General features: G+C 46.8%; 1 protein-coding gene across 2 annotated transcripts in view; it reads left to right on the top strand.

The window, feature by feature from the left end:
• Positions 1-24,736, top strand: part of MYOM2 (myomesin 2) — a 77,537-nt gene that overhangs the window by 39,205 nt on the left and 13,596 nt on the right. For both annotated transcript variants that reach the window (XR_014829728.1, XM_021075902.2), the window contains exons 15-31: positions 1,103-1,286; positions 2,072-2,246; positions 3,998-4,119; positions 5,927-6,114; positions 7,506-7,632; positions 9,005-9,183; positions 10,758-10,872; positions 12,069-12,225; positions 12,315-12,421; positions 15,380-15,424; positions 15,975-16,111; positions 18,454-18,598; positions 18,707-18,766; positions 20,264-20,331; positions 22,865-22,978; positions 23,165-23,252; positions 23,781-23,819. Coding sequence is in view for 1 of the 2 variants with exons in the window: in XM_021075902.2 (XP_020931561.2) it covers positions 1,103-1,286; positions 2,072-2,246; positions 3,998-4,119; positions 5,927-6,114; positions 7,506-7,632; positions 9,005-9,183; positions 10,758-10,872; positions 12,069-12,225; positions 12,315-12,421; positions 15,380-15,424; positions 15,975-16,111; positions 18,454-18,598; positions 18,707-18,766; positions 20,264-20,331; positions 22,865-22,978; positions 23,165-23,252; positions 23,781-23,819 (2,050 nt within the window). In the remaining variant the exon portion in view is untranslated. The remainder of the gene's footprint in view (positions 1-1,102; positions 1,287-2,071; positions 2,247-3,997; positions 4,120-5,926; positions 6,115-7,505; positions 7,633-9,004; positions 9,184-10,757; positions 10,873-12,068; positions 12,226-12,314; positions 12,422-15,379; positions 15,425-15,974; positions 16,112-18,453; positions 18,599-18,706; positions 18,767-20,263; positions 20,332-22,864; positions 22,979-23,164; positions 23,253-23,780; positions 23,820-24,736) is intronic.

Here is a 24,736-nt window from a genome sequence, read left to right on the forward strand (position 1 = left end):
TAGGATCAGTGCACACGCCACTTTTACTGCCTCAGGATTCTTTTCAAAAGGGGGTTTATCTATCATGGAAAAAAATTAAATTAGACATGTAATCATGGTTTTAAAAGTAATTATCAATGATAAAAATTAAACACGCAGTATAGAAAATTTGGAAAATGCATAGGTGGTATGTAGAATAAAATGAAAATCAATAATTTGATAATGCAAAGCCGTCATTATAACATGTGTTACATATGTTTTTTTCTGTATAGGTGTTTAAATCTAGATATATCATAGATACAATCTGCATCATGCATTATATACATATATTTTTTTGTCTTTTTGCCTTTTCTAGGGCTGCTTCAGCAGCATATGGAGGTCCCTAGGCTGGGGGTCCAATCGGGCCTGGATGGGGGACGTGATTTCCGGCCTACACCAGAGCCACAGCAACGGGGGATCCGAGCCACGTCTGCCACCTACACCACAGCTCACAGTAATGCCGGATCCTTAACCCACTGAGCAAGGCCAGGGATTGAACCCGCAACCTCATGGTTCCTAGTCGGTTTCGTTAACTACTGCGCCACGATGGGAACTCCCTGCATTATATTTAACAGAATGATCCAGTTCTTGTCTGAATAAACATCTTTATATAGTAACTTAAATGGACACATGTAGTATTAATGTATCATATTGGATCATAACATATCTGCCCAACTGCTGGTTAGTTAGGTTGCTGTGTTACTACCATAATAGCTACGAAATGTGAATATTTTAAACTGAAATGGAGCAGTTGTGATGGAATTCTCTGCCTCTCCTGCTTAATCACCTCATTGTTTAGATTTCACTTCATCTTTACTAAAGCCACAACCTATGCACTGATTCCCTGAAGTTTTCCATAGTTTATTGGCTTTTATGTTAAAAATTGTCACTGGTAACGTTCCCAACTTTGGAAATAATTTCTTACCTACTCTCTAAATCGGCTCCCTTTCCCTAAAATTCAGAACTGAGGTATGGATGGCCCTGGATGTGTGGTCCCTACAGGGTAATTTGGGAACTGGACCGGAGCAGTCCCTCAATGCACATTGGGGAGCTCAGGCCTTGACACAGTCCCCTGTCTTTGCAGTCTGTGGTCGGCAGTGGGACCTGGCAGCGGGAGAACGCCCAGACGGCTGTCAGGTCCCCAAGATACGCCGTCTTCGATCTGGCAGAGGGGAAATCATACGTGTTCCGAGTTTTGTCAGCAAATAAGCATGGCCTGAGCGACCCGTCGGAAATCACGTCCCCCATCCAGGCCCAAGATACCATCGGTGAGTTGTCACAGCCAGTGGCCAAGACTGTAGGACAGGCCCCTGTAGGACAGGCTGCGGGACAGCCATTATCTTGTGTTGATAAAGACCTTAAAAGTCGTCATGAGTTATAATTCACATCACCTTGAACCTCCGTTTGGCAAGCGATGCAAAATGGAGGTTCTGCCTTGATGTGGTCATCATCTCTCCCAACTTCCATCTTTTTATGACCCGTGTAAACAGGTTAGAAATATTTTTAGGCAATGGCCACTTAAAAAAAACAAAAACCAAAAAACGAGAAACAACCCCCATCCCCCAAACCTAGCCCTAAACGCACTAGGACTTCTTGGCTGAAGTCCCCTCCCTGGAGATGTCAGGTAAGGCTTATAGAAATTCTGAACTGCAGGAGGGGAGAAATCCATGGTCCAATCATGGCTGGATTTTGAGCTCCCCAGAGTCCCTCTAATCTGATAGAAATGGTGTTATTTTCTCAAAATGGGTAATCTTACATCCTACATGTCTTCCTCCTGGTTAGCAAAGCCCATGTGTTACCGAGGAGCTTTGCAGATGGGTTACTTCTGGGGGAGAGAGGGGCGTAACCCTGGTGGGAATTCCTTTTGGAAGCCAGGCAGGGACCTGGGGACAGGGGGAGGGGTCCGCTGAGCACCACTTGGGTCCCCTGTTTCCCTGGGCCGCCCTCCTTGCCCACCTCTCCTCTAAAACCAAGCCCTGTGGACAAAGGGCCTGAGGGGGGTGTCCCCCAAACTCCGATGTGACTGACCCTGTGTCCGTATCTCTCTGCCAAGTGGTCCCCTCGGCCCCCGGCCGCGTGCTTGCATCCCGGAACACCAAGACCTCGGTGGTGGTGCAGTGGGACCAGCCGAAGCATGGGGAGGACCTGCTCGGCTACTACGTGGACTGCTGCGTGGCCGGCTCCAATGTCTGGGAGCCTTGTAACCACAAGCCCATTGGCTACAACAGGTGCTGCTGCCTGGGCCCCTCCCCCCCCACCCCTCGGCCAATGCCCCTGCTCCCTAGTGAAGTACAAGAACCACAACCCATGGGGCCCACAGGGGCAGGTGCCAGGGAGGGACACCTGTGTGGTCTACACCATGAGTCTGTGTCCTCACCTGTACACGAGGGCTGTGTGCTTTACAGCTGGTGAGCTAGTTCTACCACCTGGCTGAAGCAAGTTGTCTGCTGATGGAGGAAGAGCCCCAGAGCATATCCCCTCTGACGTGATTAGCCTTTAAGACTTTTCCTGAATAGGAGAGTTAAAGCAGCCACTGGGATGGGAAAGGTGTCTTGTTTTTCTGTATTGATTTTTTGAACTTTAAAAACTGCTTTGTCGGAGTTCCTGCTGTGACTCAGTGGGTTAAAAACCCATCATAGTGTCCTTGAGGGTGTGGGTTCGATCCCCTGCCTCACTCAGTGAGTTAAGGATCTGGGGTTGCCACAAGATGCAGCATAGGTTCCTGCGTTGCTGTGGCTGTGGCGTAGGCCATCAGCTGCAGCTCTAATTCCACCCCTAGCCTGGGAACTTCCATATGCTGTGGGTGTGGCCCTAAAATAAAAAGAAAAAATATTGCTTTGTTTACACAGCTGACAGGCCTCTTCTCCAGACACCAGTTGCACAAAGCTGGTGGAGGGCAGCCCTGCCCACTTGCAGGGGTGACATGGCCCCATCTGCAGTGGTCCCAGCGTCTCCTCTGGCGTTGACTTGCTCCTGCCTCTTGCTGAGCCTGTGGGGATGGCCTGGGGCCTCAGGCTTTTCTCCAGGAGGTGCACTCAGGACAGTGGAGGTAGCCGTCTGATCCCCACTGTGACTGGTTGTCTGTTATGGCTCAGACACCGTGCCCTCTTCACTCTTTAAAAAAAAAAAAAAATTGGAAAAAGCTGTAGCCAGGAAAAAAGAGACATAACTGAGAACGAGGTTAGATGTTTTCACAGTCCTGCCAGCAAATGCAGGGAGAGCTCTCAGGACAGAAAACTTAAACTATCACTAGCGCAGGATTTTCACAAATGGCTGAGAAACGTTTGTAGACTCTGAGATGAGTAATCATTGCTCACAGTTACTGAGCACTTAGCACCAGCAAGGTGGCTGTGCTGAGCAGTAGGGACCATTATCCCCTTGTACAGATGGGAAAACAAAGTCTTTCCAAGGTTAGGTAACCTGGCTGAGGACATAAAATCTGTCAAGTGTCCAAGCCGTCTCCAAGCCTAACCTGGCCTTGGTCTAAATCCTTAGGCCTTGTGGTTTAACTCCTTCTTACTCAGTTCTACATCCGTGCGTTCTTTTAGGTAAGGAGTGGCAGCCTACCTTATATTAGAACCCGTATCCAGACAAAACCCAGGAGATTCAGAAATGAAGGGGGAGCCACAGAGCGAGGGGCTTTGACACCGCATGACCCACTCAGGACTGTGCTTCCTGCCCCCAGACCGCATCCAGCAACTAGTGGTCCACCCCTCGGGGCCCACCTGCTGTCAGCCCCCGTGTCTTTGGGTGTTCCTGCCTTACTTTTGGACCCAGCCTGTTGATTCCAATTAATGAACTAAACTTGCAAGTGAAAATGGATGTATGTTGTGCACACACGAGGCACTCAAAGAAGTAAACTTCCCTTTAGCTCTGGTGAAGATTTTACGGCACGTTCATAATGATGTCTATCTGTCGTTAAGAGGAAAAACGTTGACCCCTGTAGTCACACCCTCGATTCGTGTCGTGTCTTCCTCAGGTTCGTGGTGCACGGCCTAACGACTGGCGAGCAATACATCTTCCGAGTTAAAGCTGTGAATGCGGTGGGGACGAGCGAGAACTCGCAGGAGTCTGATGTCATCAAAGTCCAGGCTGCCCTCAGTAAGTGATTCACGGGCGGCTCTGAGCCAGTGTTTGGTTCTCTGCTGCATTTTAATTTCTGCATGAGAAAACATTTGTGATTCATTTAGAATATAACCGGAGGGGAAAAGGGGATGTAAATTGATGAACAGAGAACACATAATTCTGTGGAAACTTCTCATCAATTGGCTACTTGTCTCGGACATGCCAGGGTGACGGGAGAATTGATAATGTGCTAATAAAATGTAAATTAAAAATAGAAAATGCTATTGGAGGTCACTTTTGTTTCCACGTGCACATACCCACATTAAAATGTATGCTGTGGGGTATGACCGACTCTTTTCAAAACAGATGTGAAACTAGCACGTCAGTGGCCTTTCAGCTGTTCTTAGTTCAAGGAGCTTTAATACATCATTCCAGAGAATTTCAAATGTTTGCGTAACTTTGTGGCTTTGTTCATAACTAGTGATCTTTCGAAATTATTGTTTTGATTACACTGAACAGTTTGGATCCTAACTTGTGTGATGGTCCCAAGAAAAACTTGATCTGTGCAGCTCTGTGTTTTATGATTGATGCTCTGGTTATTTAGTATAAAATGCACCCCACGACTTAAATGGATTCAGGAATATTTTCAAATATGAACATCTCATATACACAGTTTGAATCATAGTATTATCTTTTTACTTCTGGGAGAAATGTGTTGCTCTTTAATGATTTTTGTCTGCAACTAAATCCAAAAGCATCTTCAAAAATTATGATTTCTAGCCATAAATAAAATAATGTTACTGGAATTTCCAAGAAATGTCAAACCTAATAATACTTACTTGGGCAATATAGCAAAACAGCAATTATTCTCTTAAAGTCATTATTCTAATCTATCCATTTTTCCCAGGAGGGACTTTCAAACATTAGCATTGGCCTCTTCAAGCCATTCCTACCAATCAGTTATGTTTTAATTCTGAAATGACAGTAGCTTGTTCCCAGTTACCTGTGTCTCAGGTAACCGAGGACGATGGGAGACAGGTTGCTTAGAACTGGGGGCGGGGGAGGGGGTGGCGGCGGCAGAGACACATCCTCTTCCATCTGTTTGGAAAAAATAATCCACTTCCGAATCCGGCATTTAAAAGGGAAACCTGTATTCATATTCATCTGAGTTCCTACTCATCTGAGTTCATCTGTAACTATGTAGGAGATTGAGATTCACTGGCCTAAATGTATTGGTCATCGCTGGTCATGGGCGGTGAGGTTGCCGGTCTTCACAGCCATGGTGAGAAAGCTTCTCTCTCAAGGTTTCCTTCTGGGGGGGGGGGTGTCTATTCCAATGTCTAGGCCAGATTTAAATAATTCACTGCCCTTGGATGATTGAAATATTGGAATATATATGTATATATGTATTGGAAGATTATTTAGAAATTGCAGCAAACACATATGAAAGAAACTTAAAAACTTTCTCTTGGAGTTCCTGTTGTGGTACAGAGGAAACGATTCCACTAGGAACCATGAGGATCCAGGTTCAATCCCTGGCCTCGCTCAGTGGTTAAAGATCCGGCGTTGCCGTGAGCTGTGGTGTAGGTCATGGATGAGGCTCGGATCTGGCATTGCTGTGGCTGTGAGGCAGGCCGGCCGCTACAGTTCTGATTAGACCCCTAGCCTGGGAACTTGCATATGCCATGGATGCGGACCTAAAAAAACAAACAAATAAAACTTGCCCTCTTTAAAACAAGAGACAAAAGCAAGGGAAGAAGGTGGATGGGGCGGCTGAGGATGCTTTCAAATGCTGAGGATTATTGTGCTAAGATTGTGGGTGCATTTCCACTGTTTCCTGCAGCCGTGCCATCCCACCCTTATGGAATCACACTTCTGAACTGTGACGGCCACTCCATGACCCTCGGCTGGAAGGTGCCCAAGTTCAGCGGGGGCTCACCCATCATTGGGTACTACGTGGACAAGCGGGAGGGCCACCACAAAAACTGGCACGAAGTCAACTCTTCACCTCTCAAAGAGAGGATCCTCACGGTGGGTGTCTGCGGGTTTGTTTACTTTAGCGGGGTGATTTTTCTCAGAAGCATTTTCTTTCTGAGACGCCAGAGGAGGGAAGCGGGCAGGTGGGCGGGTGGCCGGGTGCTGCAGTGAGTGCTCGGCCCCGGTGGCTGGCGGCAGGTCTCCTCCTGAGGCGAGAAGAATGGAACAGAGAAGAATGATGCTTCTGCTCCCTTGTCCCCATTTCCCGAGAAGGCCCTGTGTTCGAGCCTCCCAGGCAGTCACTTCCCCAAGTGCATGGTATGTCCAGGTGGCAGGAGTAGGCATGTGGACTTAGAGTAATAAAGGCCTGGAATCAAGTCCCTGTGCAAACCCTCAGCAGCCACAGGCAACGGCTCCACCTCCCTGAGCCGCTCCTCGAAAGCCCCCCGAACAGGGTTTCTCTGAGAGAGACCGGTGACAAAGAGTTTGTTTAACAGGGTCCCTGTGTGCATGAAGGGAGTGACTGCCGTTCCCAGGGTGGCATGGCTACCTATTGTGCAGAAGTCACTCTTGCTACAAAATGAGGGTTTTGGGGGAGGAGGCTCTTAGAAGGTCTAGTCTCTGTCTGTGGAAGGTTCTGTGTTAATATCTGAGTGTATAGGATACGTCTTTACCGTGTGTTTCACGCGTGTCTATTATGACACCTATTGCAGAAGTTCAGGCTTGCTGGTTTGTCCGCGCTTATCCTCAGACACTGTACTGTTTTTTGTCAGGTCCCAAAGTCACAAGGAAATGCTGCTTGCGCAGTGTTAGCTCCTCCACAAGGAGCGCAGACCTGTGTGCAGGACGTGTAGCAGTTTGACTGCAAATGCACTTGCTTTGGGAGACACGATATCCTGCAGATCTGTGTTCGTGCCAGTGGCCGGGGTGTGAGGCAGGGCTAGTGGTTCTGGTCCAAGGCCTTCCCTTCATCTTTTGTGGCACAGACCAGGCAGAATGGTCCCTTAGGGACCTCCAGACAGTGTGTGGGGAGGGGACAGGCCACACCCCTCAGTGAGGATGCTTCCTGTCCCTGGTTCTTGACACCCCACGTGTGATGTTGAGGGGAGGGGGGGGTTCCTGGGATTGAGGGCAGCCCCCCCCCCCGACTGCAATCCCCCTGGGTCCTCCTGGTTCTCGTCTCTCTCAGCCTGGGTTTCCCACCCGCCAGAAAGTCCTCCCTTCATTCCCCTGAGGAGGGTGTACGGAGAAGATGAGGCAAACCACGTCAGGTTGAACATGATGATGGCAGCAGGCATATGAATAACCTTCCAGAAACACGTGGTTGACTCACTGGCAAGGGCCCCCCTGCTTGTATTCCATCTGTAAATCAGCCACCAACCCCCCTTCCCCCATGGGCTGTAGTGCAGCTGTTGTTTCACCTGTTAACGTAAGATACTCAATAGGTGGAGGGCTTGACAGAAGGCTCGACGTATGAATTCAAAATTGCTGCCGCCAACCTGGTGGGGATCGGGCTGCCGTCGGATCCCAGTGAGCTCTTCAAGTGTGAGGCCTGGACAGCGCCTGAGCCAGGTAAGATGGTCTCTTGTGGACACATGCTGTGTGAAGCGCTGTACTCACAGGGCTGGGGGAGATGTGGCTTTCCGTGTGCCAGCCTCACCCCCATTGGCCTCGGCACCAGCAGACCTTCAGCCACTTTGTACAGACTCTGGCATCACTACCAGGTACCAGGCACTGGGCACGGCGTTAGCCTGACCCTCTGTGTGATCTGGGCTGTGGATGCATAGATAAGATGGTGACAAGTGTGGAGTGATTGGGGCTGAAGTCTGAGACAGTTGTAGGGGGACACCCCCTGGGATAAAGGATCTGCACGGCTCCCCCACATCCAGGATGCTGTGGCTGGAGGCTGGTCCAGGGCAACCTCCTCCAGAAGATCTTTTCTCTGAGGCGCAGAGGGAGGCCGATCCCAGGAGAGGGGCATGGGCCAGCTCCACGTGGACAGCAGGATGCTATGAGCTGTGTATTAGCTCAAGTCTCCTCGCGGACCACGGGGCTGCTGGTTCTGCAATGCATCATTGTCAGAGTTTGCATCAACTCAGGGCTCCGTTTCACAATTTGCAAGCACTGGGCATTGCTTCTCTGTATCCGCTTCAACAATGTGGAATGCAATTAATACTATGCTCACACTTGGAACAAAGCAAAGCAAGACGAGATAGCAGACCTTTAGTTGGAGCTGAAAAGCTCAAAATTCAGATGATTTTTTTTTTCATTTTGTGGCCAGATTATAGTGCTTTTCTTCTTTCCTTTTTGTGGGGGTGTTTGTTTTAAGGAAATTAGTTTGCACCTTAGACAAGTCAATGGAAGGAAAAGCTGTAGAAGTTCCCAGTGCCTTTTGGGGGCTTAGCAGGCTCCAAGGCTGCAGACTAATTAGTGTTGGGGGGCTGCTGCTCCCCTCCTACTGCTCGAGGCCCCTCTGGACCTGGGGATGGTCAGCCCTCATCCCTAGGGTTGCTCAGGTGTCTGTGGAGAGTGGGGCTGGGGTACTATGGAGGCGGAGCAGGTAAGCCAGTTTCAGGTGGTCAGATGCTCTGAGTGACAGTCCTGTGATGCCCAGGTTCCCACCAGTGGCTGGGTAGGTACCCTGGGGTTCTTTCTTGTACTACTTTCTCTCTACAGGAGGTACTTGCTGGGTTCGGGTGAGCACGGGGACTCATGAATTACTCCAGGTGTGTTGCAGGCACCTACATGCCTGGTTGATGAGGCAGGTTTTCCCCAGCTCCCAGGACCATGCTCAGCACTGCTCCCCATGAGTGCCTGGAGGGAGGGGTGTCCATGACCACCTGTCGATGAGCAGGTGTGCAGGCTCTACTAGCAGGCGGTATGTCTGGGGCGGCCTAGGGGCTGCCTGCATGGGTGCCTACACAGACTTGACTCCATTGCTCAGGTCCTGCCTACGACCTGACGTTCTGTGAGGTCCGGGACACGTCCCTGGTCTTGCTCTGGAAAGCTCCTGTGTATTCCGGTAGCAGCCCTGTCTCTGGCTACTTTGTGGATTTTAAGGAGGAGGATTCCGGAGAGTGGAACACCGTCAATGAAGTTGCCACTGCAAATCGTTACTTAAAGGTGAGTGTTCTGGAGTTCCCCTCGTAGCACAGCAGAAACGAATCCACCTAGGAACCATGAGGTTGTGGGTTCGATTCCTGGCCTCGCTCAGTGGTTTAAGGATCTGGTGTTGCGTGAGCTGTGTTGTAGGTCACAGACACAGCTCGGATCTGGCATGGCTGTGGCTGTGGGGAAGGCCGGCAGCCGTATCTCTGATTCAACCCCTGGCCTGGGAACCTCCATATGCCGCGTATGCGGCCCTAAAAAGGGGAAAAAAATAAAATAAAAGTTGAGTGTTCCTTCTTAGGTTTGCCTTCTGGGGGAAGTAGCTCATCCCTGTGGGGGTCTAGCTAGAAGCTCCCCCTGGGAGCTGTGCACCTGGGTCATTGTAGGTGGTTCCAGGGCACCTGGCCGTCGGAGGACATGGGGGGGCGACTGTGTGTGTGGGCCATCTGGAAGGCCTATTTCCTCCCCCTCCTGCTGTCTTACAACCCCTGATAGTGCTGAGACCTCACAGTCACAGCTGTGCTGATGCACCTTCCACAGTCACGACTGTATTATGTCTTTTCACACCAAGCCCTTATTTATTTACTTCATTCACGTGATCACTGGTGTATGTCTGATAAACACACACCTGCATACACAGTATGAATACATTTGACAGAATTATGATGAGGAAGTTTCTCTTTCTCCAGGTATTTCTGTCTTTAGTACCTGCAGTTCACAGTCACTGGGTCAGGTTAGTGGGGACAGTAGTCCTTAGACCCAGAGGCCCTCCCCTCTCGTCAGAGGCTTTCATCTCTAGATTGTGGGCTCTGCAGTGTGGTTCAGACAGAGAGGTGACTGGCATCCTTAAGGAAAGGCCATTTCTGAGTATCCACTCAGCTGTGTGCTGAGAGACATCTATGTGAGCCATAGCCTCTGAAAGCAATGGGACAGCATGGAGCAAGATCAGTGTCTCCTGAATGAACAGAATCCAGCTAAATGAGTTAGTTAGAAATTAGCTAATACCTATTTTATTTTTGTTATCCATGCAGATTAAATATACATCATCTGCACATAGGAAATACAGGTTTTATTTTGGTTTTGGCCACGCCTGCAGAATGTGGAAGTTCCTGAGCCAGGGATTGAACCCACGTCACAGCATCGACCTGAGTCACTGCAGTGACAACACAGGATCCTTAACCCACTGCACCACAAAGGAACTCCCCATATGGGCTTGACTTTGATATGCCTCAATGATGGGACATTTTATGTAGAAAATCACACGTAAGATGATATTTAGTCCTATAGCATTATTTTAAATATTAACACTAGGTTGCAAACTAGATCATAGGATTTTAATTCTGCTTTAAAATCTGCAAAGGACAAAGGAGAGACTATATCAAAACAGTAGCAAAGCTGTTTATTCTTGCAAAGGCAGTGATGCCTGTGGCTCCCTTTCCCTCCTGTTCTTCTGGCTTCTTCTGTGTGGCTGTTCCAGCTGGAAGAATAAGCTATTTGTAAAAAGAGAGTACAATTGTAATAAAATGTGATGAATAGTGTCGTCATTTTCATTTTTCTGTTCACGTGTGACGTTTCCTCTGTCTCTCAAGGTCTGTGACCTGCACCAAGGAAAAACCTATGTCTTCCGCGTCAGGGCGGTAAACGCAAACGGGGTGGGGAAGCCCTCGGACACATCGGAGCCGGTGCTGGTGGAGGCCAGGCCAGGTGAGACCTGCCTGTTCGGGTGCTCAACTGGCAAAACCTCACGAGAGCCGTGCACATGGGCATGGATGGGGGGACCAATGGACAGTGGCCCTGTCTCATTTTGAAAAACTTTTTTTTTTAATATTGTTGACTTTAGTTTTGTTTGCTTTTTGAACGATAGGTAGATATTCATTTTATATTCAACTGAATATAAATGTTTGGCCTCAAACTACATATAATGAAATGACTTTTGAAATGGAAAGTTTTGAAAGCACTAGAGAGAGAATTTACTAAAGCTCTGTAAACATGTCTTTCAACATCGCCAGAAGTCCTGCATCACAGAAAATCTCTGGTGCCCTGTCACATTTCCTAAGGGAGTTGGATTGATGAACGTAGTAGAACAAGTCTTCAAAGACACACTGCCTGCCCCGACCTCCTGGGCTGGTGGGGCCACACTGTGTGGCTGGCGGGGTCTTTATTGGCAGCAGTAGGACCGTGTGCAGGGGAGTCTATGTTGCATGGCTTTTATGTTGTGGTAGAGTTTTGACCAGAAATTATGAAGCCAATAGCGGTTTTCCTGGTTGCAGGTAGTAAGAGGCCAGTGAGGGACCTTGGCAGGGAGGTGCTGCTGAGGGTGGGAGGTGAGCTCAGAGGGTGCGGGCAGAGGAGGGTCCCTGACTCTCAGGTGATAGAACCTGAAACTGTCTTGGGGCCCTGAAACTCTGGGGCCCTGGCTCAGGCTGGCATGTTTCCTCCTGTCCCTGAATCCTGAGGGATGGATCCCAACTGGCCTGTGTGGGCCAGGGCCCATTTTGTCAAAAAGCAACAAACAAACAGTCCCCCCTAAGAGGAAAAAGTGGAGTAAGTGGAGCCCGGAGTGGGTGAAACAGGTGCTGTAACCACACCTGCTGGGACCTCAGGATCAGGGAGGGTCAAATCCCAGAGAAGAAAGATCCTTATGGCTGGACTGCAGCCTGAAGGGTTTTCTCCAGTGTACTGGGTGCAGGAAAGGAAGTGCACAGAAATGTGATGACTTAAATGAAGCCCCGAACCTCTCTGCCCTCCGTCCGCTCCCCAGTGTAGGTGGACGGTAGGCGGAAAGTGATGACTCGATGTAAAACAAGCCCTCCACCCAGGCCACCCCCCCGACACTCCAAAAAAAGACTCAGCAGGACCCAGCCAGCTCCTGAGAGGCTCCCGGTGTTCTCGCTCCACAGGCACGAAGGAGATCAGTGCGGGGGTAGACGAGGAGGGCAACATCTACTTGAGCTTTGACTGCCAGGAGATGACGGATGCCTCTCACTTCACCTGGTGCAAATCCTACGAAGACATTGCGGATGACGAGAGGTTCAAGGTCGAGACTGTGGGGGACCAGTAAGTTCCACCCTGGAGCTGGCAGCTGTGACCCTTCAGATTGCCTGCAAACACAGTGATTAACGTCCCTCGTTTTTCTTCCCTTTCAGCTCAAAGCTGTACTTTAAGCATCCGGATAAAGTGGACTTAGGGACTTACTCTGTGTCCGTCAGTGACACAGATGGCGTGTCCTCCAGCTTTGTCTTGGATGAGGAAGGTAACACCTGTAGGACAGAAGCTGGCCTTTTGGGGTTTTATATAAAGCACCTTCAAGGATTGACACTAACAGAAAAAGACATTTCCTTAGAAAAAGGGAGTGTGTTTGTGGGAGGCTGGGGTTGGGAAATCTTTATTAACAGCCCCCGATTACTTTGGAAATTAAACAGACTCTACAGTGTGCACTGTATCTACTAAATGAATCGCTGGTCCCGGAGGGTTTTATTTATTGCTCTACATTGCTTATCTAGCCTTCCTTTTATACTTTCAGAGATGGGTTTTAGTTACATGTCAGTAGTCTGGCAAGTAGCATATTACCAAATATGTCCTTGAAATTAATGAGAGACACACAGATGGGAGGCCTCCATTTGGTCCCAACATTGAATAGCCGAGTAATGGGAAGATTAAAAAAAAACCCACATGCACATGTGTGGATATATATATTTTTAGGTGTGTGAAATATTTAATTACCATAGTTAAAATCTCTTGGTCTCTTAGGATATGGCAGGGAGAGGGGAAAAATATCAGCTCATGCTCCCCAGGGAAGAGTAGTGGTTTCTCTTAGGGGGGTCCCCAGATCTGAGTCCACCAGGTAGTGAACTGGCCTCGGGAGGGGGTTTCTTCCCCTACCTGGGTTTGTGTTTATTTGTATCCAGCCCTTCCCCACCCTACCTGCAGCTCAGAGTCAGCTGTACAGGTGTGGCATTAGTCAGTGGTGGGCAGCGCTGGACAGGATCCTCAAGTCTGCATGTTGTCAGGTCTCTAAAGGCTTAGGAGTCTCTGAGAATCCTCAGGCAAAATTCTGGAGCTCCCTGGTGGCACAGTGGATTAAGGATCCCGTGTTGTCACTGCCGATGCTTGAGTTGCTGCTGTGGTGCGTGTTTAACACCTGGCCTGGAAATTTCCACATGCAGTGGGAGAGGCTAAAAAAAGCCCCTACAAAATAAACGAACAAATAAACCATCAAAATGCTTTAAGCTTGATAAGGGGATCCCTTCCTTATCAGTGATCTTGGTTGGCTGCCCGCTAAGGGTGTTCTCTCGAGGAGGGGGACACAGGAGTGTGCCTAGGACAGGTGGTGAGGGCCCAGCATCCCACCTGGGAGACAGCATCCGCAGGTAAATGGGGCTGAACCCTTGTATGTTTCCCAGGACCAGCAGAACAGTGAAGGGCTGCACCGTCTCTGCTTTTTGTGGTCCCTTTTGAGCCCACTGCTCACAGATGGGACAGGAACACACCAGAATCCGCTTGTATCTTTTTAAGCTGCCCTTTTGGACCTTCACTCGGTGATCCTCAAACAGCTTTTTGCTCGCAAAGCATCCTTAAAGAATTCTGAAAAGCCATGCAGTTCTCTGCTCCATATGAAAGTGTGCAGATGACGCTTTTGCCTTAATTTCATTTTTTAATTTTTAAAAATTTTTTGTCTTCTTGTTTTTTCTAGGGCCACACTCGTGGCATACGGAGGTTCCCAGGCTAGGGGTCTAATCAGAGCTGTATCCGAGGGCCTACGCCACAAGCCACAGCACAGCACAAGATCCGAGCCGCATCTGTGACCTACACCACAGCTCACAGCAGCGCCGGATTCTTAACCTACTGAGTGAGGCCAGGGATCGAACCTGCAACCTCATGGTTCCTAGGCAGATTCATTAACCACTGAACCACAATGGGCCCTCCTCGCCTTAATTTTAAATCATTTCCAGAGATGAATTTTCCAGCATATTTTATATTGCATATGGACCTCAAGTTTATTTTAGGCAAAACCTGGAGGCTGCAACTTTAGCTCATTTGATCTGTTGAGGTTCTGACCGTGAGACCTGGTTGGGAGAGTCAGTCTTTGCCTCATTCACTCGTCCAGGCTGGACACATTTGGGTCACAGAAATTCAGCTTCATTGTTCAGTTTAAATGAACAGGTGCATTCAGACCTTTGTGAGCATGATGTCATTCTTAAATTCTAATTTTAAGAAAGAAGAAAGGAAGGGAAGGAGGGAGGAAGGAAGGAGAGGAGGGAAAGGAAAGAAAAAAATGATTTAGAACAGTCAGTTGTTTTTTTTTTTTTTTAACTTACCCTTGGAATTCTCAGGAGCAATGCTATCTGGTTTTTTATTTTTTGCTTTTTATTATTTTTTTATTATTTTGCTTTTTATTATTGCTTTTTATTTTTTTTTTATTATTTTTTATTATTTTAAACTCATGATAATACACCACAGTGACGTTCTGGGTAGGTGAGAGGGATGTTGAAGCAGGACACTTCGAAAGGAGAAGGAAAATCAGAGACCACCCATATTCTCAGCCAGCCAGACCGATTTTAGGAAAGAGTTCATGTGGAATTAGAGGGTCTGCAAGTGGATCAAGGCATCTCCCCCCTGCAAGTCCTCCCTCTTCCAGGACTGTACCTTCCCTGCCCCCAGCCCACATTCCCCAGTACCCCTGCCCTAAACAGCTCTGACCAGTACCTCCAGTAAGTGGGTGTTTAAATGGTGAGGATCTTTTGTCTTTTGTTTTTATTTTCAGGCCCGCACCAGTGGCATATGGAAGTTCCCAGGCTAGGGGTCAAATCAGAGCTGCAGCTCCTGGCCTACACCACAGCCACAGCAATGCCGGATCTGAGCTATGTCTGTGACCTACACCACAGCACATGGCGTTGGGTCCTTAGCCCACTGAGCGAGGTCAGGGATCCAACCTGTGTCCTCATGGATACGAGTCAGATTTGTTTTGGCTGAGCCATGACGGGAACTCCCCTGAATGGTGAGGATCTTAGCAGCAGGGACTAACTTACTGGAGGGAGTATTCAGAATTGAAGTTACCCGCCACCTCCCTTTCACCCCCAGTTCAGGTTTCTTTCACAGCCTCAGATCAAATCTTGGTGATGTCAGATCTCTGCTTTGTCTAGCTTTGCTTTTGCTTAAAACTTTCGAATGTACAGGTCAAAACCAGTGACTCTGTTTTTCTTAATTTTAGAGCTGGAACGTTTGATGGCGCTGAGCAATGAGATAAAAAATCCCAGTAAGTGAGCCTGGAACTCTGAGTGCAGGCTTGAACCTGGCAGGACTGGGTTCACTACCACGTGCAGCTCAAGAAGGGACACCCTGGGGAGAGGATGGACTCAGGTCACGCTCCCAGCTGCTCAACAATTCACCCAGAACACATGTCAGCTAATCTTGTAACTTGCAGACATTTTCACTGCATGCAGAGAGTTTTTGAATTTGGGCTTTAGTGTGGCTGTTCAATCCAGGTGAGAATTATATGAAATGGGCTCCTCGGTTATTGGTTTATCCCGAATTCAGAAAGGATGCTGCTGTCTGCTACCGCTGGGCTGTCAAGAAGGCAGACCGGGGGCCCTGGGACATGCAGGGCAGGAGACTTCAAATGCAACACCAGACTCACTAGAGTTGCATTGCTTAGTTTTGGTTTTCATGATCCAATTCAGTACTGCGGGGCTTCACATTCTCAAAACAGTTTAATAATGAGGATTGCTGTTTTCCTGCAATATGCAGCTCTTCTTTGTCACAAGGGTTCATGAATTACTGACTTATGCTTCCTTTCCTTCCTGCAGCGATTCCTCTGAAGTCAGAATTAGCTTATGAGATTTTTGATAAGGGCCAGGTTCGCTTCTGGCTCCAGGCTGAACACCTATCTCCAGACGCCAGCTACCGCTTTGTTATTAACGACAGAGAAGTCCCTGACAGCGAGGTGAGTTCACGGGTGTGTGGCCTCTGGCTTTGGAGCAGCCAAGTATTTCTGGAAGGTCAGTCCCTGAAAATCAATCTTCGGTTTTTGTTTTTATCCCTTTTTGAGCTGTAGAAATTGGGGTGCGGGAGGTTGACAAGATGAATGGGAGATGGTGGATTCTTGAAACACCCAGAGATTTGGTCGGGATTAGATAAGAGATCAGGAGCCCTTTAAATCCAAGCCTGTTGGAGCTAAACAATAACAGACTATGTTTCAGAGGCGTGGGGTGTGGGATTGTAAAAAGGTTCGGGTTACATGGGATGGGGGGGTTCTCGGTGGGTCAGTTTATTTATCTTTGATAAGGGTTTGGAAGGCATGGATTTTTGCTCTGAGGGTGAGCAATGCCTCCCTAGGCCCCCCTCCCAAGGACAGCGCCCCATGGAAGCCATCAGCTGGGAAATTAGTTTCTGCACCTTCCCTGAGCTTTCAGGCTGCTCCCCTGGCGTGGCAAGTCCAGGCAAAGAAAGATACGCGGCACACCATGAAACTAACACTTGCCCTTCTTTTACTTTTAACTGTAAAGAATGAAGCTTGCAAGTATTATGAAGCTTTCTTTTTTTTGGCTGTGGACCACTGACTATGTTTCCAGAGTTTCCCCTCATCTAATAATTGCAGCATATCTAAGAACCCAGTTCAAAGCCAAGCTACATGGAGGCTTTTTCTATGTTCGGTGGTCCCCTCGGGCGGGGTCCACCATCTTTTCTTCCTCTGTTCTCTTTTTCTTGACACCCCAGTGTGGGGGGTCACTTTAGCTGCCCTACCAGGTCCTAACTGCCACAATCCTTTGTCCGCAGCACAAATATTAACCGGTCGCTCATGCCATTGGTGGCCCACTCACTGTTCCTCTAGCTGAGCATCTGGTCCCTATCTGGCCTTGGTGTCTGATGGGTATTTAGGACAGCGTGGTTAGGTGGACGCTTCTCGGGAAGAAATCGTGCATGGACAAAGAGCATGTGAGCTTCCTTATCTGGTCCATCTTCCCCATGGGATCAGTGACATACCTGAAGAACTGTACAAACTGGGGGTTTGGCTAGTAGGTAGAAAGCATGTAGTTTCTTCCTGTCTGCAAAAAAGCCCACAGTACAGGAGTTGTCTGCGGGAGACCATTGCACAATCCAGGTAATTGGAGACGTTTTCTTTGAGCAGAGCTCATGCTATGGCATGCAGTGGAATTTAGTGTAATTACACTTATTTGTAGAACATCTTTTGATTAACATCTCCTACCTGCTGTAGAAAGCTAGCTTTAAGAACGGATGTCTTTGCTGCACGGCTAATCTTCTGGAATACGGCTGTACTATTTTACCTCCTTAATGAGACATCCACAGGTGACTTTTCCATGTGGAGATTGATGCTCTTTTGTGAAAGTCACATAAAAGCCTGTATTTATGGCCCCCATAAAATCATTGAACTTCATCTTGCTGCATAATGGCAATTGCTAGGCGCCTAATTATTTTCTCAAACCTGCCCAGACACCGCAGCGCAGACACTGAGTAAATGGAGAGCGCTCTGTACCATTAGGAATCCGGCTGTCGGGAGTGGTACCTTTCCGCTTCTCAGCCCTCATCAGACGAGGGTCCCCGAGTCCTCTGCTTTCCATGTTTGAAGCCAACTAGCATCCTACAGATCAGAGCAGCACCTTGTCTGGTCAACCTGAAATATGCTCTCAAAAGTAAACACTCAAAACTACAAAGAAATGCAAGGACCATGTTGAGGCGTGGTGCATATAGCCGTCACACTGCTGACTGTTGCCCTGGCCCCGTCCCCGTTCCCCCACAGCTACTTGAGTCTTGGGGGTGGAGGCAGTGTCCCCTGTGCCTCCTGGAATCAGGACCGTCTCCTGAAATGACCTCTCGCTCAAAAAGTGATCCCAGCTCGTGCTTTCTCATTCATTCCTCTCTCTTTCTCAATTTATATACCAATTTCCCATTGAGAAAAAACTAAGCGATCTTATACAAGGACACATTTATGTGAAGCAATGTTGGATTTTCCAATTGTCCAGGTGATTTTTTTTCAATGTTTCCAGGAAGTTAAGGCCTGGGGTAGGAGTGGGATTTAGTCCCTTAAAACCTGAAAGTCCTGTTTGATCGAACAGAACCAGAGGCATCGCGCCCTAACCCTTGGGACCTCAGAAAGGTCTTTGGTTCACCAAGAGGTTCAGTGGATGGCATTTGGTTTTGTGTTTTTGTATGTGAGTCACAGCCCCTTAAGATATGATAGTTGATGCCACCACCATTTAGGCGTCAGAGGGAGAAGTGGAGGCGGGGTTTCACCGTGGAATTCTCCCCTCCCCTCTTTGCTCCCAGACACACAGAATCAAGTGTGACAAGTCAACCGGCATTGTTGAGATGGTGATGGATCGGTTCACCATCGAAAATGAAGGCACCTACACTGTGCAGATTCACGATGGAAAAGCTAAAAATCAGTCTTCTCTGGTCCTTATTGGAGATGGTATGCATATACGCCCTTGAGAGAAAAGTCAAAGAAAATTCTTTGGACTGGAGAGAAGCAAAACGTGTTTCATTTCTGTTTTTTATTGTTGTTATTTATTGAATTTAGCATTCAAGGCTGTCCTAGAAGAGGCTGAATTTCAAAGAAAGGAATTTCTCAGGAAACAAGGTAGGTAGTTGACTGTCTTCCCCACCACTAGTCTAAGACAAAGGTTTGAGTGTTTGCTTGGAGTGGATCCTACTTAATGGCAGATGACTCTAATTGCGATTTTAAATGATCAAAAAGTCAGACCACTTCCTATCTGTAGAGATTTGGATATTTTTCTGTTCTTTGATCTTTTATTTCATCTGTATTTTTTTCTTGCTTCTTGAAAAGCCCTAGAATCTATTGTTTAGTGTTCATATTTTCCTGCACTGATAAGGAAAGAGTATCTCCATTAAATGGTCAGATGGAGTCCAGCGATTGTGACAAGAAAGAGTAAAAAGCAAGAGTGGGTGGGTTGAGGGCATTAAAAGAAAGGGAGAGAGGGCAGCAGAAGTAATTCCCACTGCCAGGAACTTATTTTATTCAAAATCATGTGACCTTTTCAACTTTTAGATGTTTTAACTGTTTAATTATAAAAAAATACATTTAAATATACTTTTGTAAAAATGCATATTAACTAGATATAAAGGAAAATGGGTAACTTTTAGAATCTGAAATATAACCCAAGGGTTTATTTGAAAAACATTTTTTTATGTGAGATTTCTCTGCTTTTTGAAAAAAAAATAGAATATGGGCTTTAAAATATAAAGTCAAGAGATTGGTTTTATTTTTTTTGTTATTGTTATTTTATTGTTTTTTGATTTTTATTATTATTTTATTTTGATTTTATTATATTTTCTTTTATGGCCATACCCGCCACATATTGAAGTTCCCTGGCCAGGGATTGAATCTGAGCTATAGCTGCAGTCTATGCCACGGCTGCAGCAGCCCTGGTTTCCTAACCCACTGTGCTGGGCCAGGGATTGAACCCCCTGCAGTCAGACTCTTAACCCACTGTGCCACAGCGGGAACCCCCCTATTTTTATTTTTAATAGTCAAAAATGTTTATTGTATTCATTTCTACAATATGATTTTTAACTTTGTAGTATGTATTTATATGGAAGAAAGCAATAAATACTTTCTGAATCTGTTTTATATTTTTGTGTTCAATATGTTATTAGCATATGACCTACATTTATTTTAAGTAATAATGATATGTTTGAAAGTGATACAAATTCTTCTTTGATTTCAACTGTTATATAAACAAGCTATGATGAGCTGACATAATTGCTGGGTCACACTGCCTTTTCTTCATCTTACCTGCCCCAGTTCTCCTCTTTTAACATGTGCATGTACTGTGCCATTGGGTCTTCCGGGAGACACATGCCTCGAGAGGGAAATGCAACATTTCATTACTCTTCTTTCTAAAGAGCATGAACTCTAAAGAGCATGAGCAGGAGCCATCAGACATCTTCCTCTAGATGCAGTATCCGTATTGTGCACGCTGGCTTCAGAGCCCAGAAAAGGACTTACCTTGGTTTCAGACAGAACAACTACTTTCTTCTGCCCCAAATACATGTATGTGTATGTATACGTATTTTTTCCCCCTTTTTTTGAACTTTTTCCCTCCTTCTCCCTCAGGCCCTCATTTCTCTGAGTATCTTCATTGGGATGTTACTGAAGAGTGTGAAGTTCGACTTGTCTGTAAGGTGAGGACTTGGTTCTTAGCGGAAACCAGGGACCGCATTCTCAAGACGGGTGGGGACGGTCAGGAAGCAGCTAATGTCAGGCCATACCCTGCGGTGGTGATGGGGTGGGGGGCTCTGACCCTCAGTCTTGTCTGTGATCCTTAGCAACCAAGTGGCATGGAAACGAAGATTTGAGGAGATGGTTTTTGCTTGTTTGTTTTTTTGTCTTTTCTAGGGCTGCACCCAACATGGCACATGGAGGTTCCCAGGCTAGGGGTCAAATCGGAGCTGTAGCCACTGGCCTATGCCAGAGCCACAGCAACGCGGGATCCAAGCCGAGTCTGTGACCTACATCACAGCTCACGGCAATGCCGGATCCTTAACCCACTGAACGAGGCCAGAGATCGAACCTGCAACCTCATGGTTCCTAGTCAGATTTGTTAACCACTGCGCCATGACGGGAACTCCAAGGAGGAGATGGTTTATAAACCATTTATTTATGGTTTTAATAAGTGCTTCGATGAGAAAGTAGGCTGGGATGACATTTATCTGGAAGGTTCTATGCTGCTCATATGATTTCTTTAGGAAATAAAATGTGTGTTTTGGGAATAAGAGGCTTCTTAAGTTTTTGCTTGAACAATCGGTAATAAAGAAAGCCTTAGTTACTACTAACTATAAAAACCTGAATTTGGGGGATAAACTTTAAGGAGCACCTGCTATATGACCGTCCCTGTAGAAGAGGCTGTAGGGAGAGATCAATAATACGTTGCTTATCTTTACCAGCTGCTGGGTCTGGTGGATAAGAGAGGAAAGTAAACGGCCAGCTCAGCAGAGCGATGGTTCCTGAGCTGAGTGTGGGGATGGCTGGGGAGGACACGGGTGGTCCGCATTCTCAAGACGGGTGGGGACGGTCAGGAAGCAGCTCACACAGTCTCCGCTGTGAAACAGTGCATGGGAAACAGGAAGCCAAAGTCCTAGAGTGTAAATTGTGGGGCAGGTCGCTGTGGGGAACAGTACGGCTGCTCCTGGAAAGTTACATGTGGACTCACCACACGGTCCAGCACAGAACGGGGTCGAAAGCAGGAGTTCAAGTAGGCACATGTACACCCACATTGATGGCAGCATGTCCCCAGTAACCAAGTGTGGAAGAAGCCAAGTGTCCATCGATGGATGAAGAAATGGACGTAGTCAGTCCACTGAATGTCCTTCAGCCTTAGAAAGCAAGGAATCTTGTTACGTGCTTGTTACAGCATGGATGAGCCTTAGGTGAGAGAAGCCCGATGCAAAAATATTGTAAGATTCTACTTACATGAAGTCCCCAAGGCAGTCAAAGCAGAAAGAGACAGAAAGTAGGACGGAGGGTGCCAGGGACTGGGGAAGGGGAGGAGGAGTAAGTATGAAATGGGAAACAAGCGTCGTTTGTCCTCTTAAACCTGTACAGTTGTGCTGTACACATTCTGAGAGTCATAGCTGGCACAATGGGGTCGGGGCTTTTTCCTACTTCTTTTAGGATGGGGACATCCAGTTATATTTAGAGGCTGAGCAGAAAAACAGAAGATAAGGGTGAAGGCCATCATCAAAAAGACAAGAAATGACAAGTATTGCCAAAAATATGGAGAACAAAAAACCCCTGTGCATTGTTGGGGGGATGTAAATTGGTGCAGCCTCATGGGAAACAGCCTGGGGGTTCCTCAGAATTTTAAAACTAGAACCACTATGGGATCCAACAATCCCACGCCTGGGTGAACATCCAGTGGAGATGATATCACGGTTGTGGGCAGATACCTGCCTCCTGTGTTCACAATGGCCAGGACTCGGAATCAACCCACATGTCTGCTGAAGAGTGAACGAGAAAAGATGTGAGATACACATACAATAATATTCGGCCATAAAAAATGGAATTCTGCCATTTGCAGCAACCTGGGTGGGGCTTGAAGTCGTCATACTCAGTGAAATAAGCCAGTCAGAGAAAGACAAATCCTATGTGATCTCAGTTATATGTGGAACCAGAAAAAAGCCAAGTTCAGGAGCAAGGAGTGGAGTGGTGGAGGAGAGGTTGGTCAGAGGGTACAAAGTATCAGTTATAAAAGGAATATGCTCTGGGACCCAATGTCTTGCCTGGTGACTAAGGTTAATAAACTCTGTGTTATATACGTGAAAGTTGCTAAGAGGCAGATCTTCAGTGTTCCCGACACACACACACACACACACACACACACACACACACACACACACGTAACTGCGAGGGGAAGGATGTGTTAATTAATCTCATTATGGTCACCATTTTGCAGTATATTTGTGTATCAAGTTGTGGACATTATACCGTGTACACGATGGCAAGTGTCAGTGAAGGCAGGGAACTGTGAAGAGTCAGTTTGCTCTTTATTCTGACCGGGGGCTTTCAGCACATGCTCACAATGGCAGTGGGAAAAACAGGAACTTGGCCTCCATGTGTGCTGATTTTTTTTTAGGTCTGGGATTTAAAACCAAAATAGATTTTTTTCTTATGATCCACGGCGATTCACATACTAAACAAAAGATTCCTGTCTTGTAGGTAGCAAACACCAAGAAAGAAACGGTTTTCAAATGGCTGAAGGATGATGTTCTGTATGAAACTGAAAAGTTGCCTGATCTGGAGAAGGGAGTCTGTGAACTGCTTATACCAAAGGTACCCTGTAGTAAGGAAAGCAGAGAAAAGCATGACAAACAAGGTCTTTCAAATGACTTGTGAATTCTGCATGATCTCCCAGTTTGCATCCTGAATTACCATGGTTTGCAAAGAAAACGTATTGGCATGTAGTTCATTTTCTATCATGGCACTGGTTTTACCTACTTGGATGTGTTTTATTTGCAGCTGTCAAAGAAGGACCATGGTGAATATAAGGCGACCTTGAAAGACGAGAGAGGTCAAGATGTGTCTATCCTTGAGATAGCTGGCAAAGGTAGGATAAAACCTCCTCCCTTCTGCTAAAAGGTATCCACTCAGCCAGGGGGATGAGCTGTGTGACAAAGGCACAGCCGTCTGTATCCTTAGCTACATATTGTTTCTGTTGCGTGAGCACAGTAGAAGAAAATAGATTTGTACTTGAGCTGCATTCAAAACTGTTTGTATTTTAGAAAAAGGTCTGATATTATTCTGGGCTTCTCTGAAAGGCCATCTGAGTCCTTCTGCAGGACCCAAGTTCTCTCCTGTGACGAATGTAGTTAAAATGACTGAAACAGTGATGAAGTGGTTCAATTAAATGTATGGTTGGATTTATGTTGAGCAAAATGTTCTTGTTCCTTGTTTTAAAAGGGAATAGGTCAGAAGGATTTATCACTGCACATCAGCCTTTTATGGATAAATACTGCCATTTTAATGTTTCATTTTTCAAATGAACGTCTTGGTTTCCTGTATCAATTTAATTAAACATGAAAATACTGCTGATGAAATTATCCATCGTAATGGTCCATTTCCTCCTTCCTTTCAGTGTACGAGGATATGATTTTGGCAATGAGCAGAGTCTGCGGTAAGTAAACGTCTTCTAATTTTCAAGTCATTTTGGGTCCTAAAATCACTATTTCCTGAGCAAGACGTTTTCCACAGCTAGGGGAACTGCTTTTTTAAAGGGGATTTTCAGCATTACACGTAGCCTATGTTTTCCTTTAAAAAAAAAAAAAAGGCAAAACAAGTTTGGTTTGGACTTCCTGACCACCAGCCGCTTCTCACAGTTTGCCTTAGGTCAGTGCTGATCGCTTTGTGCGGAATTGCTCTCAGTGTCTTCATTACAAATGCTGAACGGCACCAGTGAATTTTGAAGAAGCCTCTAGTTTGTGCCTGGTTTGATATGTACAAACCCAGTTCTTAGCTCTGCAAATAAATTCTTCCTCTCTATTTGCCCTTCTATGGAAACTGTGAGACTAAATGTATTGGTTATTGATTTGATAATAATAGCTTATATTTGTATAAGGCTTTATGTGGAGAATTACAAAATTGTGTGACTGTGGGCTTTCCAGAGATCACCTAACTTGTCTCTTCAGTTCACTTACCCAAGGCCTGCAGTAGGTAAGGGCTTAACCGGAGGGGCCTTCCAGCCTGAGTCAGGGCTCCAGCCAGACCCTAACACTCTCCCAGTTCCCAGCTCATCTGAGGCCTCGTGAGGGTTTTCCACCTTCTTCTGGAAAACTTCTGACGTTTCTTTTTTCATTGCTTCTTCAAAACAACTCTGTAGGGTAGACTTTGTTCCTTTTTGCTTTTGCTTGTCATATGCATGACCACATTTTGAGTGAGTTTTGGCCTTGATGATTGTTAGCGGGCCATATTCTGCTCTGTGGTGTGCAGGGCACTTTGTGAAGGTAAATTCAACCTTTTGAAAGGTGGCTTCCCTCTTAGGCTCCGGGGAATGACATTGCACTAAAACACCATATGCCCTGTAATGTGGGAGAC

This window comes from Sus scrofa, chromosome 15 (assembly GCF_054392235.1).
Source record: "Sus scrofa isolate SSC_HxYL_T2T_F1_AM1 chromosome 15, Sscrofa_HxYL_maternal_Yorkshire_Landrace_v2.0, whole genome shotgun sequence".
Classification (NCBI taxonomy): Eukaryota; Metazoa; Chordata; class Mammalia; order Artiodactyla; family Suidae; genus Sus; species Sus scrofa.